General features: G+C 35.6%; 1 protein-coding gene across 2 annotated transcripts in view; it reads right to left on the reverse strand.

Moving 5' to 3' along the window:
* Positions 1–15,115, reverse strand: part of LOC145672614 (protein NipSnap homolog 3A-like) — a 60,333-nt gene that overhangs the window by 11,439 nt on the left and 33,779 nt on the right. For both annotated transcript variants that reach the window (XM_081741779.1, XM_081741775.1), the window contains exons 3-4: positions 13,245–13,400; positions 5,829–6,053 (exon numbers count right to left, since the gene is read on the reverse strand). In XM_081741779.1, coding sequence (XP_081597905.1) covers positions 5,829–6,053; positions 13,245–13,400 — 381 coding nt within the window. The remainder of the gene's footprint in view (positions 1–5,828; positions 6,054–13,244; positions 13,401–15,115) is intronic.

Genomic DNA, 15,115 nt, shown 5'->3' on the forward strand with positions numbered 1-15,115 from the left:
CTCAAAATTCCCAACATTACATTACTAAACTAACTAACACTATGGCCTATGGAACCCGAAGGTTCAATGCCGCGTTCACAAAAGCTCTCCACTGACATCTATCCTTAGCTAATTGGATCCAATTTCTACTTTGTATTCATATCTTTGCGAGATCCATCTTAACATTGTCCTCCCATCTGCGCCTAGGTCTTCCTAATGGTAACATTACATTACACACTACTATATAGTACTTTTACCTAGGTATATTAATGCGATCTGTACAACTTCTGCACATCACTGTTTAAATATACGGTGCTTTTCTGGAGTTATCTCTGGTATGATTCGCCAAACCATTAAATCATATTCCTATGAAACAGAGTTAATGGAGGGCCTATCAGAGATTATTATGACCGCACTGAAAAAAAAAAAAAAAAAAAGGTGTAAATGGCGTACTTAAAAAGATAGGCTACATGCGTAATTCCTGTAGTTTTTGGACTTAACGTACAGCAGACGTGTAACTGAAAACGCATGTTTTATAATACTTCCTGTATAAGTGTTCCATCTATATGTACTTTCCGTATGAAACAATGTAGGCGGTCAGGATCTCACATACAAATGGACGTATATAATATATAGCTGACGAAGGTAACATAAGTATTATGCATGTGATATACGGAAAACTGTTAGAAGTCAGATATCCTGGAACGGCATGATGTAACATCTAAGGGCAGTGCCTACGTAGCATACGGATAGCGTATGCTCCGTACTGATTTCTACAGTAAGCAAGAGGATACCGTATATTTGTACAATATACCGCTGCCCGGAGAACGGATTTTTCTCTGTGTGACACGTTCAATTCTACGAATGACTACAATGTCAACTTGGTACAACATATTTTGACATTGATATTCGCTTTTCCGACAAGACTTATTATTACGTCGTCTCAAAGAACAAATTAAAAGTTAACATATGCATTACTGGATTAAAACAAATTTCCATTGGCTGCTAGATTTGAAGTGCTGGAGAGTGAATGGTGCGGTGCACCCTGTAAAAAATTAAAGCTAATTGACCGTAATATTGCATCTTCATTAACGCAGCTTGGAATGGGGAACGATACGCTTTGATATGTTACAGGAACACATTATACTTTTTGAACTGAACAAGAATTGATACTGCTTATGTTTTTTAAGCAAGACTATTCCGTACGTCACAGATTGAGCCGTTAGTCTCAATCATTACATCTCTAGGTGAGAACTCTTCCAAATTTCTTCAGATCTCACAACCCTTCAATTCATTTCTAACATAGTCTTAAATGACTGTTCCATTATGAGAAAATCAGAAACTTGTATAGTTTGCAAGCTTGCCTAGTTGCCATGTGAAACTCGATAGCTTAGTGCATGTGAATGGAGACTGGCGCAAGCATATTTACATATACCTGTCTCCTCCAACACACCCTGAGACATCATTATTTTAAATTGACATTTACTGTGTTCAAAAGTCTCTCGAGAATAGTTTACATTACTCAGTTTCACTTCAGAGAAGTGGCACTTCAAAGAGAGATATTATCAAGTAATTCTCAAGGTATATTACATTACATGTAAATTCATCAAACATTTTAGTTCATTTGCGCGTGCAAACTTTTAACGTAGCAGAAACTGAAAATTATTGTCAACAGATAACATGCTCAATTATAATTAAGGTGCCGTTATCCTTGAAATGAAATGAAATGAAATCTTTGAGTTTTACGTCCCACGGTTATGCCGGTTAGGCTAAAGGAGACGGTGATGATGAGTAATGAATGAAATGGTGGAATGAAGAAAGTGGGAGGAAACGGGGGAACCCCGAGAAAACCCACGCACACGGTGTTTGTCCACCACAAAGTTCACTTGGCGGGGGCTGGGATCGAACCCGGGACCCCTAGCACCAGAGGTGAACGCTCTACCAGTAAGCCACCGCGGCCCTGCCGTTATCCTTGTACGTACTTGTTACCTAATTAGAATGTCTTTATATTAACAACTTGGATATTCTTTTCAGAAAAAAAAAACTATATCTCATGTCGAAGGGATAAAATTATGACATCTGCTCTCGACTAATTTTGCTTTCAATGTAACATAACAGGACATCTTTAGTTTAAGTGACTCGATTATATCCTTTAAGTTAAAGGGGATGAACGATTAATGAAAGAAAATTATTATGGAAGAATTTTTATAATAAGAACATGGTGGAAATAATAGAATATTGAGAAAATTCACTAACATGTAGTCAGAGCTGATGTTACTGATAGGCCAGATGGTCACGTGTTCGACCCCCCTCCCCCCAACAGAATTACATATATAATATGTATTATTATTTTCTTCCCATGTTGCTTTTAGTGACTGAGAAAGGTGGTGGTGTCCTAAGTGCTTCCACCTCGTAGTGAAACAGGCATAGAAGACATTCTGTCCCTGCCTGTTTTAGTCCACATCTGAGACTTACTGATTCAGTTACGAAGAAGAGACCTTATCAAAATATAAAACAATTCTCTGAAGGGAGAGAAAATTCCCAGGTCCTGTTTGTTTGTTTGTTTGTTTGTTGTTGTTGTTGTTTTTAGATTTTAGATTTGGGCCTGGAAATGTGTCTCCCATATTTCTTGATCTTCAGTTTCCTCTTTTAACTCCCGATACTTTCTTCTATTTTTCAAACCATCAATCAGTTGTGTTCTTTTTCTTCCTATTCCTCGCTTTCCTTCATCTTTCCTTCTATGGCAGTATAAAGAAGACAATTTCTTCGCAAGATGTGTCCAATACAATTTGCCTTCCTACGAATGATACTGGCTAGGAGTGCCCTCTTCTTTCCTATCCGTTCTAAAACATCTTCGTTTGTTATTGCCTCTGTCCATTTTATCTCTTCCATTTTCCTCCAACATCACATTTCGAAGCTCTCTAAATATTTCTTCTTTAACTTCTGTAACGTCCAAGTCTCTGAACCATACAGTCTAATCCTCCATATACATAGCAATGTGCTAACAAAAGACATCATCCAATTGTCCGATTTCAATGTTGTTTTTTTTAAGCTGATAGAGGACATGTATGTAGTATTTCTTATGACAGAAATTTTTGCCATGGCGCATGTTTTCTATTTTTCTATAATTTTTAAGAGTTGTGATCTGGTTATTAGGAATTACTGCAGAAGTCCCTTATTACCCTTTGTTAACGAAGTGTTAATGAAAGAATAACCATGTGAATACATATAAAGCCTAGGGGAAAGTCGTATGGTAGGTATGACCTTGACGTATGGTAGGTATGAAATCCGCCATTTTGAATTAAGGTCAAGTTTTTAAAATGGGAATAGGGTAATATGATACATAATTTCGGGCTAGAATTTAATTAGAAAGACAATGGTAAAATTAGTTTTAAGATACGCCCATTTGGGGAAAAGTTACAGGCATATTAATTGTTTATACTTACTATGTGCGTAAGACCCTTACCTCCTCTTCTAACCCGCGCATTAATGATAATAAGTGGATATAAAAGCTTCGGTAATATATATTATTCCTAGAGAGAAGTGATACGGTAAGGGTATCCTTGACGACAGCCATCTTGAAATCCGCCATTTTGAATTAAAGTGAAGTTTGAAAAATGAAAACCATAGCATGTGACACCGCATTTTAATAGCAAATTTTCCCAAAAAGCCAATGGTATGCTTATTTTTGTTCTATAGTTAACCAGTATGAATTTAGGACTGCTTCTAATGTGCACCAAACGTCCATTATTCGATCTTTCAAATTGGCAACACTCCTAATTTTTACCGCATGTTTTAAGATTCCAACTGGCACATTGCAATTGTTGCCATGACTCATGTTTTCCAAATTTATTACATTTTTAAGAGTTGCGATTTGTCAGTTCGTGAATAGTGTTGGGATAAGCATCCAACAATCTTTCTGAATTTTGAAGACTTGTAATGTAATTTAAACCAGAATACATGAGTAATCTATGGACCTATGTGACGTAAAGAAATAGAAATGAAATTATTACAAATTGGTGTTATACGAACACAAAATTATCAGGAAATTATCCTATATGTTGCGCAAACGACAAACAATAACATATTTTTAATAAATACAACTTTAAAGGAACAGCAGCAGTGATAGAAAATATCAAAGAGGCATAGACCCTGTTTGTACCATGAACATGATATGAAAACAGGTAACTTGTTTATAAAGAGGTGTAACTTAATCGAGTTCCCGATCAATACTGATTATACATCTTACAAACATGAACCATCGACAACAATCGCTGGAAAACAAATGACTTTTGTCTGACTAGCTAAAAAATTACCATAGAAAATAAATAAGTAAATAAATAAATAAATATACAATAAAGAAATAAATATAAAGCAAAACTAAAGACCATTGATTTACACAACAATCATATTTCGATTTCCTTTTTGAAGTGAATTTTTATTTGATTTCTCGTCTCATCTACTGTCCATTACAAGCTACGTCTTCGGTATTAGCTGAATGTAAAATTGGAGTTGTTTCGTTGTGCGATGATTCATGTCAGTAAACGAATTTTTGAAGGGCAGGTATAGGAAGTAAATAATTACAAGCCAAGTCTTCAAAATTCAGAAAGATTGTTGGATGCTTATCCCAACACTATTCATGAACTGACAAATCGCAACTCTTCTAAAAATGTAATAAATTTGGAAAACATGAGCCATGGTAACAATTGCAAAGTGCGAGTTGGAATCTTAAAACATGCGGTGAAAATTAGGAGTGTTGTCATTTGAAAGATCGAATAATGGACGTTTGGTGCACATTAGAAGCAGTCCTAAATTCATACTGGTTAACTATAGAACAAAAATAAGCATATCATTGGCTTTTTGGGAAAATTTGCTATTAAAATGCGCTGTCACATGCTATGGTTTTCATTTTTCAAACTTCACTTTAATTCAAAATGGCGGATTTCAAGATGGCTGTCGTCAAGGATACCCTTACCGTATCATTTCTCTCTAGGCATAATATATACATTACCGAAGCTTTTATTCACTTATTATCATTAATGCGCGGGTTAGAAGAGGAGGTAAGGGTCTTACGCACATAGTAAGTATAGACAATTAACATGCCTGTAACTTTTCCCCAAATGGGCGTATCTTAAAACTAACTTCACAATTGTCTTTCTAATTAAATTTTAGCCCGAAATTGTGTATCATATTACCCTATTCCCATTTAAAAAACTTGACCTTAATCCAAAATGGCGGATTTCATACCAACCATACGTCAAGGTGATACCTATCATACGACTTCCTCCTAGGCTTTATATGTATCTACATGGTTATTCTTTCATTAACACTCCGTTAACAAAGGGTGATAAGGGACTTCTGCAGTAATTTCTAATAACCAGATCACAACTCTTAAAAATTATAGAAAAATAGAAAACATGCACCATGGCAAAAATTTCTATCATCACAAATACTACATACATGTCCTCTATCAGCAAAAAAAAAAAAAAAAAAATCATTGAAATCAGAGCCGGACAATTGGGTGATGTCCCTTGTAAGTGTGAAATTTAGTTTCAGAGACTCAAGCACGTTGACTTGCCCAGGAACACATAATGCTGTTAAAGATGACACTGGTTGTAATCCTCAGCAACTTTAAATGATCTGGAATGAAATTAGGAACCGCTCTACTCGTGATGAGTTCTTACTTACCCTAATCCTGCCGCTTAGCTCTTCTTACTAATTGTATCTATACATAAGAATGTGCACGATAGCTTCGTTTCTAACTTACGTTAAACCCGGTTGAATATTGCTATTTATAAAATATTTATTGAGTAAATACGAACTTAAATAGTGCTAAAAACAATACTTACGTAACGGTTGATGCTTGTGAAAATGTTCTCTTGCTCTGTGTGCCTCATCCAAATTTGAATGCCACCAAAGAGCAATCAGGCAACTCAAAGGTCCAAATTCTGTACTGAATGCGCCAACAACTTGAGATGATTTTAGTTTTTTGCTAGACTCAACTAGTGTTTCTGCGTACCTATGCCATAATAAAGGTGGTGTGCTTAGTGTAAACTGTTGCAGTTCATACACTCCTGAAAAAAATGTCATACAAAAATCATTGTGAGATACAATTAGTATCTTAAATTTTGGTATATTATAGTTATATATGATAAAATCTGTTTAGTAGAATCAATGATATTCATCTCTTCCAAAAGCAAAGTGATAATAATAATAATAATAATAATAATAATAATAATAATAATAATAATAATAATAATAATAATAATAATAATAATAATAATAATAAATACTGTTTGATAAATAAAATAATACGACTTACTTCAACTTTCTAATAATCTAATTATGTGAGTGTATATTGCTGAAAGAATGATTTGTATTTATGTTCATTGCTAACGCCAAGGCTATATAAGACGAAATCTACAAAGGAGGATCTGAATCAAACAGTACATTCGACGCTCTTCCATCGGTAATTGAACGAGCGACTTTCAGCACCAAATGCACGTACTGTAGCCATTAGACTAAGAACGAGGACTTGCATGAATATAAAATAAAGCTTGACTATACTGTGTTGCTGAAATAAAATCCTGATGGTTGGTACGCATACTTATATTACACGTCTTCTTCGTACCATATCAAATAATTCCAAAGCAGTATTTTGATTCAAACCAAATACACAACTGCTGATTTCATTTCTACAACATTTCTAAACTAAAGTAACAAATGGATGAGAAGCTATTGTGTTTCTGACATATTAGTTCACCTCTTATCATCGGCACAAATCTGTCTTTAACATTGGAGGAGACGAGTAAAACTGTTCCCATAATCTTTTTTTTAAGCGATATTCAAAATATTTATAAAGTTGAAAAACAATTCTGTGGAGGATCAAGGAAGCAGAGTTGTCCTCAGCATTGGGAGACGCATAGCTTTGAGACTTATTCTGGAGGGGAGATGAGATTCGTATTACGGTAGATGAATCTCGTTTCTGAGGTGAACCTGTTGTATATTATGCCGCAAGGGACATCAATTTCACCTTACTTTCCTTTGTGGTAGTCAGACACAAATCATCACATTTCTCTCCAAAAATTGTATTTCAAATCGGATTATTGGGGGTTACAGTCCCCCAGCTCCTCGATTGGGGGAGGACATGTCCCTTTCATACCCCAGGGATTTCCACCAGTGCCTCTGACAATATCTAGATCAATAGGTTTGTATAGTCTTGATCAAAAAAATTCTGGACATGTATTTATAAAAATTGTATACAGCTATCCATGAGCGAAGATTGTGAATGTTCCTTCGATGATAAGATTTTTGTCTCAAGCCAGCCGGTATTTTATTAGCAAAACTGTATGAAATCCTGTCTGTGTTCATACGCAAATCAAAACTGCTCCACGTATTTCGTAACGTACAGTACAAGGAAGCTTTGTATGTGTGAGGGTGTGTGTGTGTGCAGAAGGCAGTTTCTACAGCGTCACATACAGTAGTTGTTTGTTTATGGTGCACAAATAATTTATGATCCCTTGATCATTTCCCAAGAAGGAAATGTTCCGATATGAGAGGGGCACACAGCTCCTTGGTGAACATAACAAGTGGACAGATATTGCTAGAACACTGGAACTAAACTAACAACCTCGAAATTTGGCATTCAAGAAAGTGCGAAAGAAAACTAGATATGTGTACGACGGAGACTTCATCCTGTTGCCCACATTTTCTTATATTACTTACGTGTTCAACATCGCTAAATCAGAAATGTGCATGTTTCAAATGCTTTTCATTAACATTACCTCTTACAAGGCGAGTAACGAATAGCTCACTTAGTACGAATGGAAATCATAATTTTAGCCCACGAATCGCCAGTATTCTAGTTTACTAACAGAATTAAATTCCTGGCTGCAAACAATTAAACAAACAAAATATTCCTAATTTCATGATTGCTTCATAAATTGACATAACTATATCTACTCTTTTAATACAGTTCTTGATATTGGCTCTTAGTATATATTGTTCTATTCGTGCATGCAGCCACGTAGCCAGGATTTCGTAAAGAGGGGGTCCGTGACACGAAATACTGTGATCTCACACCAGGGGCTCGATCATTCTAAACTATTTTACTAGCAACATATATTGGTTTGTTTAGGCATGATTTCGTAACCGGGGGGGGGGGGGGAGTGACATGAAATATTGTGGTTATCGCAAAAGGATCAATATAAACTATTTTACTGGCAATATATAGGGGTCTATTGGTTTGTTAGGACAATAAAATACGGATATGTTAGTAAGTATTTTAGTAACAAACTATGAAGAAATCTTGAGTGAAAAAAAAATATATAAAAAAGGATTTTACAATATTTATGTTCCTTCCTTTGTTCATTCAAATATAACAATTTTCCTTCCATTATGACCTCAATAATTATAGAAAGTACATATCCACTATTATAAAAATTACACATTCAATAATGTCTTGCAAAATATTTTACAATATCTCCGTTCCTTTCTCTGCTGAATCAAATGTTAACATAACTTTCTATCCATATAACTTTTTTGTTGTCATTATTTCGTCAACTACTGTCTGCTCCAAAGGACAGGTTATACCAGCAGTGGAAAACTGTTTCTGAAAATACATGTTTGATACTGCAGAGAAGCGACGACGAAAAATTATGATAAAAAATGTCCACACTGTTACAGAACGGCACTAAGCTTGAAATTTCCCTGACTAGTAGCAGAAATTCTGAGAACTCCGTAACTTTTCTCGAAATTTCAAATTCCCTGACTTTCCAGAATACCCCGTTCATTCCCCACTATTTATTGCAAGTAATACAGATCCCTAATAAGAAAGAGTAACCTAATGCATGCTATAGCTTTTTATTTTTAACACTGATTCTTCTTTTTCTCGTTTGTTTTATCCTTCCTTAATTTTTTTCATTTCTGGTTTCGAAGGGGAGTCCGCACCCCCCTCCCTTGGTTACGTGCATGGTACGTGACTCAAAGAACCTGGTTTTATGTTAGAAAATGTATCGACAATATATCTTGTTGAAAGAGGAGTGACAAGTTACAAAAAGAGACTCCTAACTCTATTACGTTTCTAATGTCCTGCAGCAGTCTATCTGAAGGTATAAGAAAAGTCATCGGTGGAACAATTCCAAAAAGTTATAAGAATAGTTCTTACGATATGCTTATATTCAACGTTAGTTACACATTCAAGCACCTGAAAATTATACGCCATATCTACTTGGAACGCATGTGGAAAGGTTTGAAGCACACAAATAATTATCTTTGAGTGATTAAATTCAACTTGAACAAATTTAGCTATGGTATTAGCTGCAAGGCAACGCAGTGAACCGATATCATGCTTCAAATGGCACTGTTTGTATCTACTCTGTGTATATGTATATACGTATGTACGATAGTAATCCTTTTGTGATCTAGAAGTTGCGTATTTTCGATCGCAGAATCCGAATTTGCAATAAAAATAGGGGTTTTCCATTTGCAATTTTTAGTTTCCCTCTCCTCGTTATTTAAGGACGGGAAGAACAACTTCATTTTATGTTAGTTGAATAGATATTTTAAAATCATTGGAATTGGAATTACAAATGCATTTCTCGAGATATTAATTTATTATCAACCTTAGGTGACGTATAATGATATTCATTTTTTTGCGATTATAGCGTCATGTAGATAAAAAAAGAAAGGACTTCAAGTAAAAGTTGCGTATTTTCGGACGCAGAATGCGAATCTCTCAATAAAAATAAGGGGATTCCATTTGAAATTTTGAAGTTGCCTCTTCCTCCCCACTTAGGGAAGGGAAGAGCAACTTGGTTTTATGTCAGTTGAATTGATCTTTTAAAATTATTGGACACGTTTCGTGACTTTTGAATCGAAAATGTAAGTATATCTCGAAATATTTCACTCTCTTAGCCTTCATATACAAAGGATTTGGCTCTTGTACTCTTGTAGTGTAATCGTCTGGAAATCCTTCGTTTCTGCGTCAATTATGTGAAGATCTTCGTGATAATGAGTAAGATAAATTAGCAATAACAATGCTGTGAAGAACTGGACCAAAACTGAATTGTGGCAAAAAGCATGTATTCGTTGTAAAGACGAAAAGACACTAAGTAATCGAAGGTTGCCACGTACACTGCAATGAGAGAGAGAGAGATAGAAGATATAACTATGATGTTTAAGCTTTATTTTCTCGAGGGTGCAAGTAACTAGATAAGTATCGTCGCTATGGACAATAAAGAGAAAAAGTGAAAGTAGAACAAGCGTTTATGAATAGTAGCGCCATGAGATAAAATAAGTCGAGGGATAGATTGTGGGTTTCTTTCTAATATAAGTTACGTTCATCACGTCCAAGTATCCCAATACTTTCTAACCCGAATTCTAGAGTCCGCCAGTATAGCCTTCGATCTCGTGGTTGGGAGTCTTTTCTTGAAGTGGAGGCTTAACACAATCTTTTCATTACTAATGATCTATATCGAAGATTACATCCTGCAGGAGAGATGAGGTTCGTCCTACTCCTAAGTGAACAGATTGCAGCTGTAATCCGAGGTTAGCAAAGTTGGAATAGCAAGCAAATCCCTGTTTTCCAGGTTGATCTTTTCCAGAAATTGGATCAACTTTGCCGGGCTGCGAGATTCAGTATGTCGGTACCAGTGACATCTGGATGCCTTCTCATATTATTGAGGAGATGTGAGCTTCGATTAACGCTTCTGTGTCAGTAGACTCTACTGCGTAGGGAATCTCCTTCCACCAATGAATATAGCAGGCAGACAGACTTTGGTCCATCACTCAGTGGGCGTATCTGTGACAGTCCTAAAAATAGAGGGAGAAATCTATTGCTGAGCTTTAGGCAGGGGTTTCGCTAGTGATCGTTCCATTCAGTGTAGATGAAGCATTTTGGAATCCTTTACGTATCAAGCACGTCCTGATTATCCACTCTATCTTCAGATGACTGGCGATGAGAAAATAAGCTCTTAAAGTTGTCACCGTAGTCAAATTTTTAAGTTTTACTAGGCTAAAGAAGACGGTAATGCTGAGAAATGAATGAAAAGTGTGGAAATGGGAGAACTCTTAGAAAACCCATGCACACGGTGTTTGCCCACCACAAAGTTTACTTGGGATCGAACCAAGGATCATTTATCATCGCCTTCGTATCACCTTATGTATAATTCTCTACATTTAACGGAAACGTACAGCAGTGTTTGTGGAGTACACGAAGAACATCACTGTTAATACTGCTGTGCAACAAACTCCTACTCATAAATGAATGATTTCAGAGAAGAAAGAGAAGTTCCTCATGCTTAATATACATCTCCTGATATTCTAAAAGAAACATATATAAACTTTGTTGTTAGGTTCTATAGTATGGCATTATTAACTTGAGAGAAGTGAAACCTTGAGCAAAATCTTCTTCACATTGACCCTTTAAGGTGGATCACCACCCGGAAGTTAGTACATCTTTCAGCTCGTTCCCTTAACTACTGCGCAATGAAACGTTACATATTTTAAATATTGTACTATAAGATAAAGTTATGTTTCAGCTACAACACAAGTCACTGATTCATTTGGTTGTGTCTTCTGATATCGAAAAAGATAACAAATAAAAGAAAAATATTTGATTCGTTTTACAATGAGTACACAAGATGGCACTTGATGTTTGATCATAGAAGAAGTGCTCAATTTTATGAAATATTTATTTGAATGTGTAAAGTACTTTAAAGTAACGACCTTATTACAAAATAGATATATTGTTTTACCGTTTTTCGTGTTATGTTTCACATTTTATTTAAATACTAATTTACACTTAAGGAAATAGATTTTGAGAAGAAACTTGCACAGAACGCTATAATGCGTTGTTGCCAAATTTGTATGCTTAATTCCTGGATTCTAGCGTTGGAGTTCGAGAAGCGGAACTTAGCTGTGAATTGTAAGGGTCAAAAACTAATTTCTCCAGTAAGTACCCAAGCAGAATCCCATGATTACTTCCTTTATTATCTGACACCAGTAAACATTCGACACTACCTGGCAACGCCGCACTATTCAAGCAGTTTTTATCATAGCACCGAGAACACCTAGTGATCCACCTTAATTACGAAACATATTGCCTGTAAAGAAATAGCACAGAAAAATACCTGGGATGTTTTTCAAAGCCAGTATAGAGTGTCTAGACCAGGGATGTAAATAACCACTCGCCCACTCGACCGGGGCGAGTGGTTCATCGGTGTGGGTGAGTATTTAATATCATACCGAAGGGAAGTAAATTATTTCTATTGTGGGATGTAGGCAAGTAGCTTTTTCTCTTGGGCGAGTAAAATTTTGTTTATTTGCATCTCTGGTCTAGACTATCCAGAATGTGGAAAATTCTTTACAAGTCTCATCTGTGTTTTTTGTAATAATCTTATGTAACAAAGAGAATAGACGGTGTTTTCTTTCCACGTTATTCGAGACGATTCCACACAACCTATCTTTCCCTCACAATGTTATTGAGCTATTAGTGAGCGGACTTCGACCTTTTTAGACATTCCTGGAAACTGGACAAGGAAAGCAGTCACTTTAAGCAACAAATGACGAAAGAAAGAAAGAGAAGGAAAGGAAAGGAAATAATGCAGCGTCTAACAAAGTAAATCAAAACAGAAAGAAAGAATATTAAACTAAAGGGAAGTCGCCTCAAAACCAAGAGAAAACAAGTACAACAACTGACAATTTCAGAACCAAAGAAGACCATAAATGAAGATCGCCGCTGGAAAGAACAAATAAGTACCGGTACATAACTTCACAAACAAAGTAGGATACAAAACATTATCACAATCATAATGATACCCCTTCACTTTCTACACAAGAATTACATCAAATCATCCCCACCAATCACAGACAAACTGTTGCACAGTTTGCAACAGTTTGTCCTTTGCCTGCGTTATTGAAGGACGTGCCATATGAAATACAATTTTAAAGATTTATAACTTCTGTTTAATTTGAAACGGCACAGGTATGAGTTTTGCTCCCCGTTGCTAGTCTGAGAGTGTGCAAAACAACGATTACAAGTATGAAAAAAATATATTAAGTAAGCTAAAACCTTAATGCAAAGCGTTGAAATTACCGCGCTGGTGAAAGAAACTGAATAAAACTAAGCAGACGACACAAGACAGGAAGCATAAATTAAAAGTAATGTGTGTCTGGAGCATAAGTGAAGAAATTAAGTGTATAAAAGCTGAGGACGTATTGTATTCAGTGAGACGACTGAATAACAGAGACGTATAATTCCTTACCATTGTTCTCCGGAGGTCTGAATTCAGTTCCAGGGATTGGTCTCATTGTAAGGTTTTCTACATGAGAGAGCAGTGGATAGCCTTGTTTCAAGAATTCCTGCCAGTCGGTGTCATTTGCAAGTCCTCGGCGGGCTGCAGCTCTTTGTTCTAACGAGTCTGGAAAGATAAAGAAAATATTCATGCACTGGTAACGCTTGAAATACAGAAATATTAAACAATCAAGTACATATATGGAGCAGGCATATGGAAATAAATGGAAGGCCGTTTTCTCATGAATTTAATTTATTAATATCAAAATTAAAGGAATAATCTTAAGATGATACTAATAACATGACAACAATTACTAATAGTGGAAGTTTTACCTTTCTGCGCAAACCGAAAAATGAAATAAGCATATAGACCCTACTGTAGTTCTAGATAGCTACCAAATAAATATTCATTCACTGGAAGAGATAGCTTTTCATTAGTTGTAAAGTTTTACTTCAGTTGACGTAAGCAAAAGAAATTAAATATACTGTTAACTTATTTTCTATAGAAGGGGTATGGTGGCTCAGTGGTAGAGCGTTCACCTCTGATGTGTGGGATTCCTGGTTCGATCGCAGCTCGCGCCAAGTGGACTTTGTGATGAACAAACACTGTGTTCGTGGGTTTTCTCCGAGTTCTTCTGTTTCCTTCCACTTTATTCATTCCATCTTTGCATTCATTTCTCGTCATCACCGTCTCCTTTAGCCTAGCTGTCATAATCGTGGGACGTAAAATTCAAAGATTTTTCTTTCCTATGGAATAGTACCTACATTATCTAAAGTTGTATTTACTTCCTTGTAAGTAGATGTTAGCATATGCCTTTTTGACACAGGAGACCGGATTCGATTCCCGGTGGGAACTCATGAGGTTCGAATTCCATGTTAAGCTGTAGGCCAACGTTTCATATAGCCTCGATGGTGAACAAGACTCTAATAAATCAACCAATCAATCAAGTTCACTCGCGATGGTATGGTTAGCAGCGTTCCTTAGGTGGAGGAGACCCGTGTTCGGTATCTGGTGAGAGCTCGTGTTGCTGGAATCCTCTATTAAGCTGTTCTATATTGCCTTGGCGCTAAAAATGGAATTTCAAATCAAGCAACCTTATGATCTGAAGTTGTAAATGAACGGGAAAACACACCATCTTCAGGCGAATTGAAGAAGAGCATTTAAACACTTCTTGGTGAAGCCCATTATTCTTTATCACATATTTCACTACAATATTTTCTCTTCATATAACGACCTGCAAGAGACATTTTACTTATTTACTAAAATTTTCTTTTATCTCCCTCTGTCTCTGATATTATTTATCCTTTAAATTAAACCGATAAATTTCCAGTACGTACCAAAAACTAGCCACGTGTCACACGTCTTTTTCTATAACTAACAAAAATCTTTTTCTTCCAATCTTCGTCTATAATATATATATATATATATATATATATATATATATATATATATATATATATATATATATATATATATATATATATATATATATATATATATATATATATATATATATATATATATATATATATATATATATATATATATATATATATAAAGTGTCATCGTATATTCTTGATACGTTTTCCTCATGGTTTCCTTAACATCATGTTAATTTTTGATTCAGAGTCCGAGTAGAATAGCCGTAAGTTCCTTGACGATTAAACACTGAAAACCCTCATTTCACTTCTAATAGACTTTCAATGCACGGCATAATGCTTGAAACGGTACTTTACAATTAAAATGAAATGAAATCTTTGAGTTTTACGTCCCACGATTATGCCGGCTAGGCTAAAGGAGACGATGATGATGAGAAATGAATGAAATAGTAGAATGAAGGA

This window comes from Thermobia domestica, chromosome 2 (assembly GCF_964235325.1).
Source record: "Thermobia domestica chromosome 2, izTheDome1.hap1.1, whole genome shotgun sequence".
Lineage (NCBI taxonomy): Eukaryota > Metazoa > Arthropoda > Insecta > Zygentoma > Lepismatidae > Thermobia > Thermobia domestica.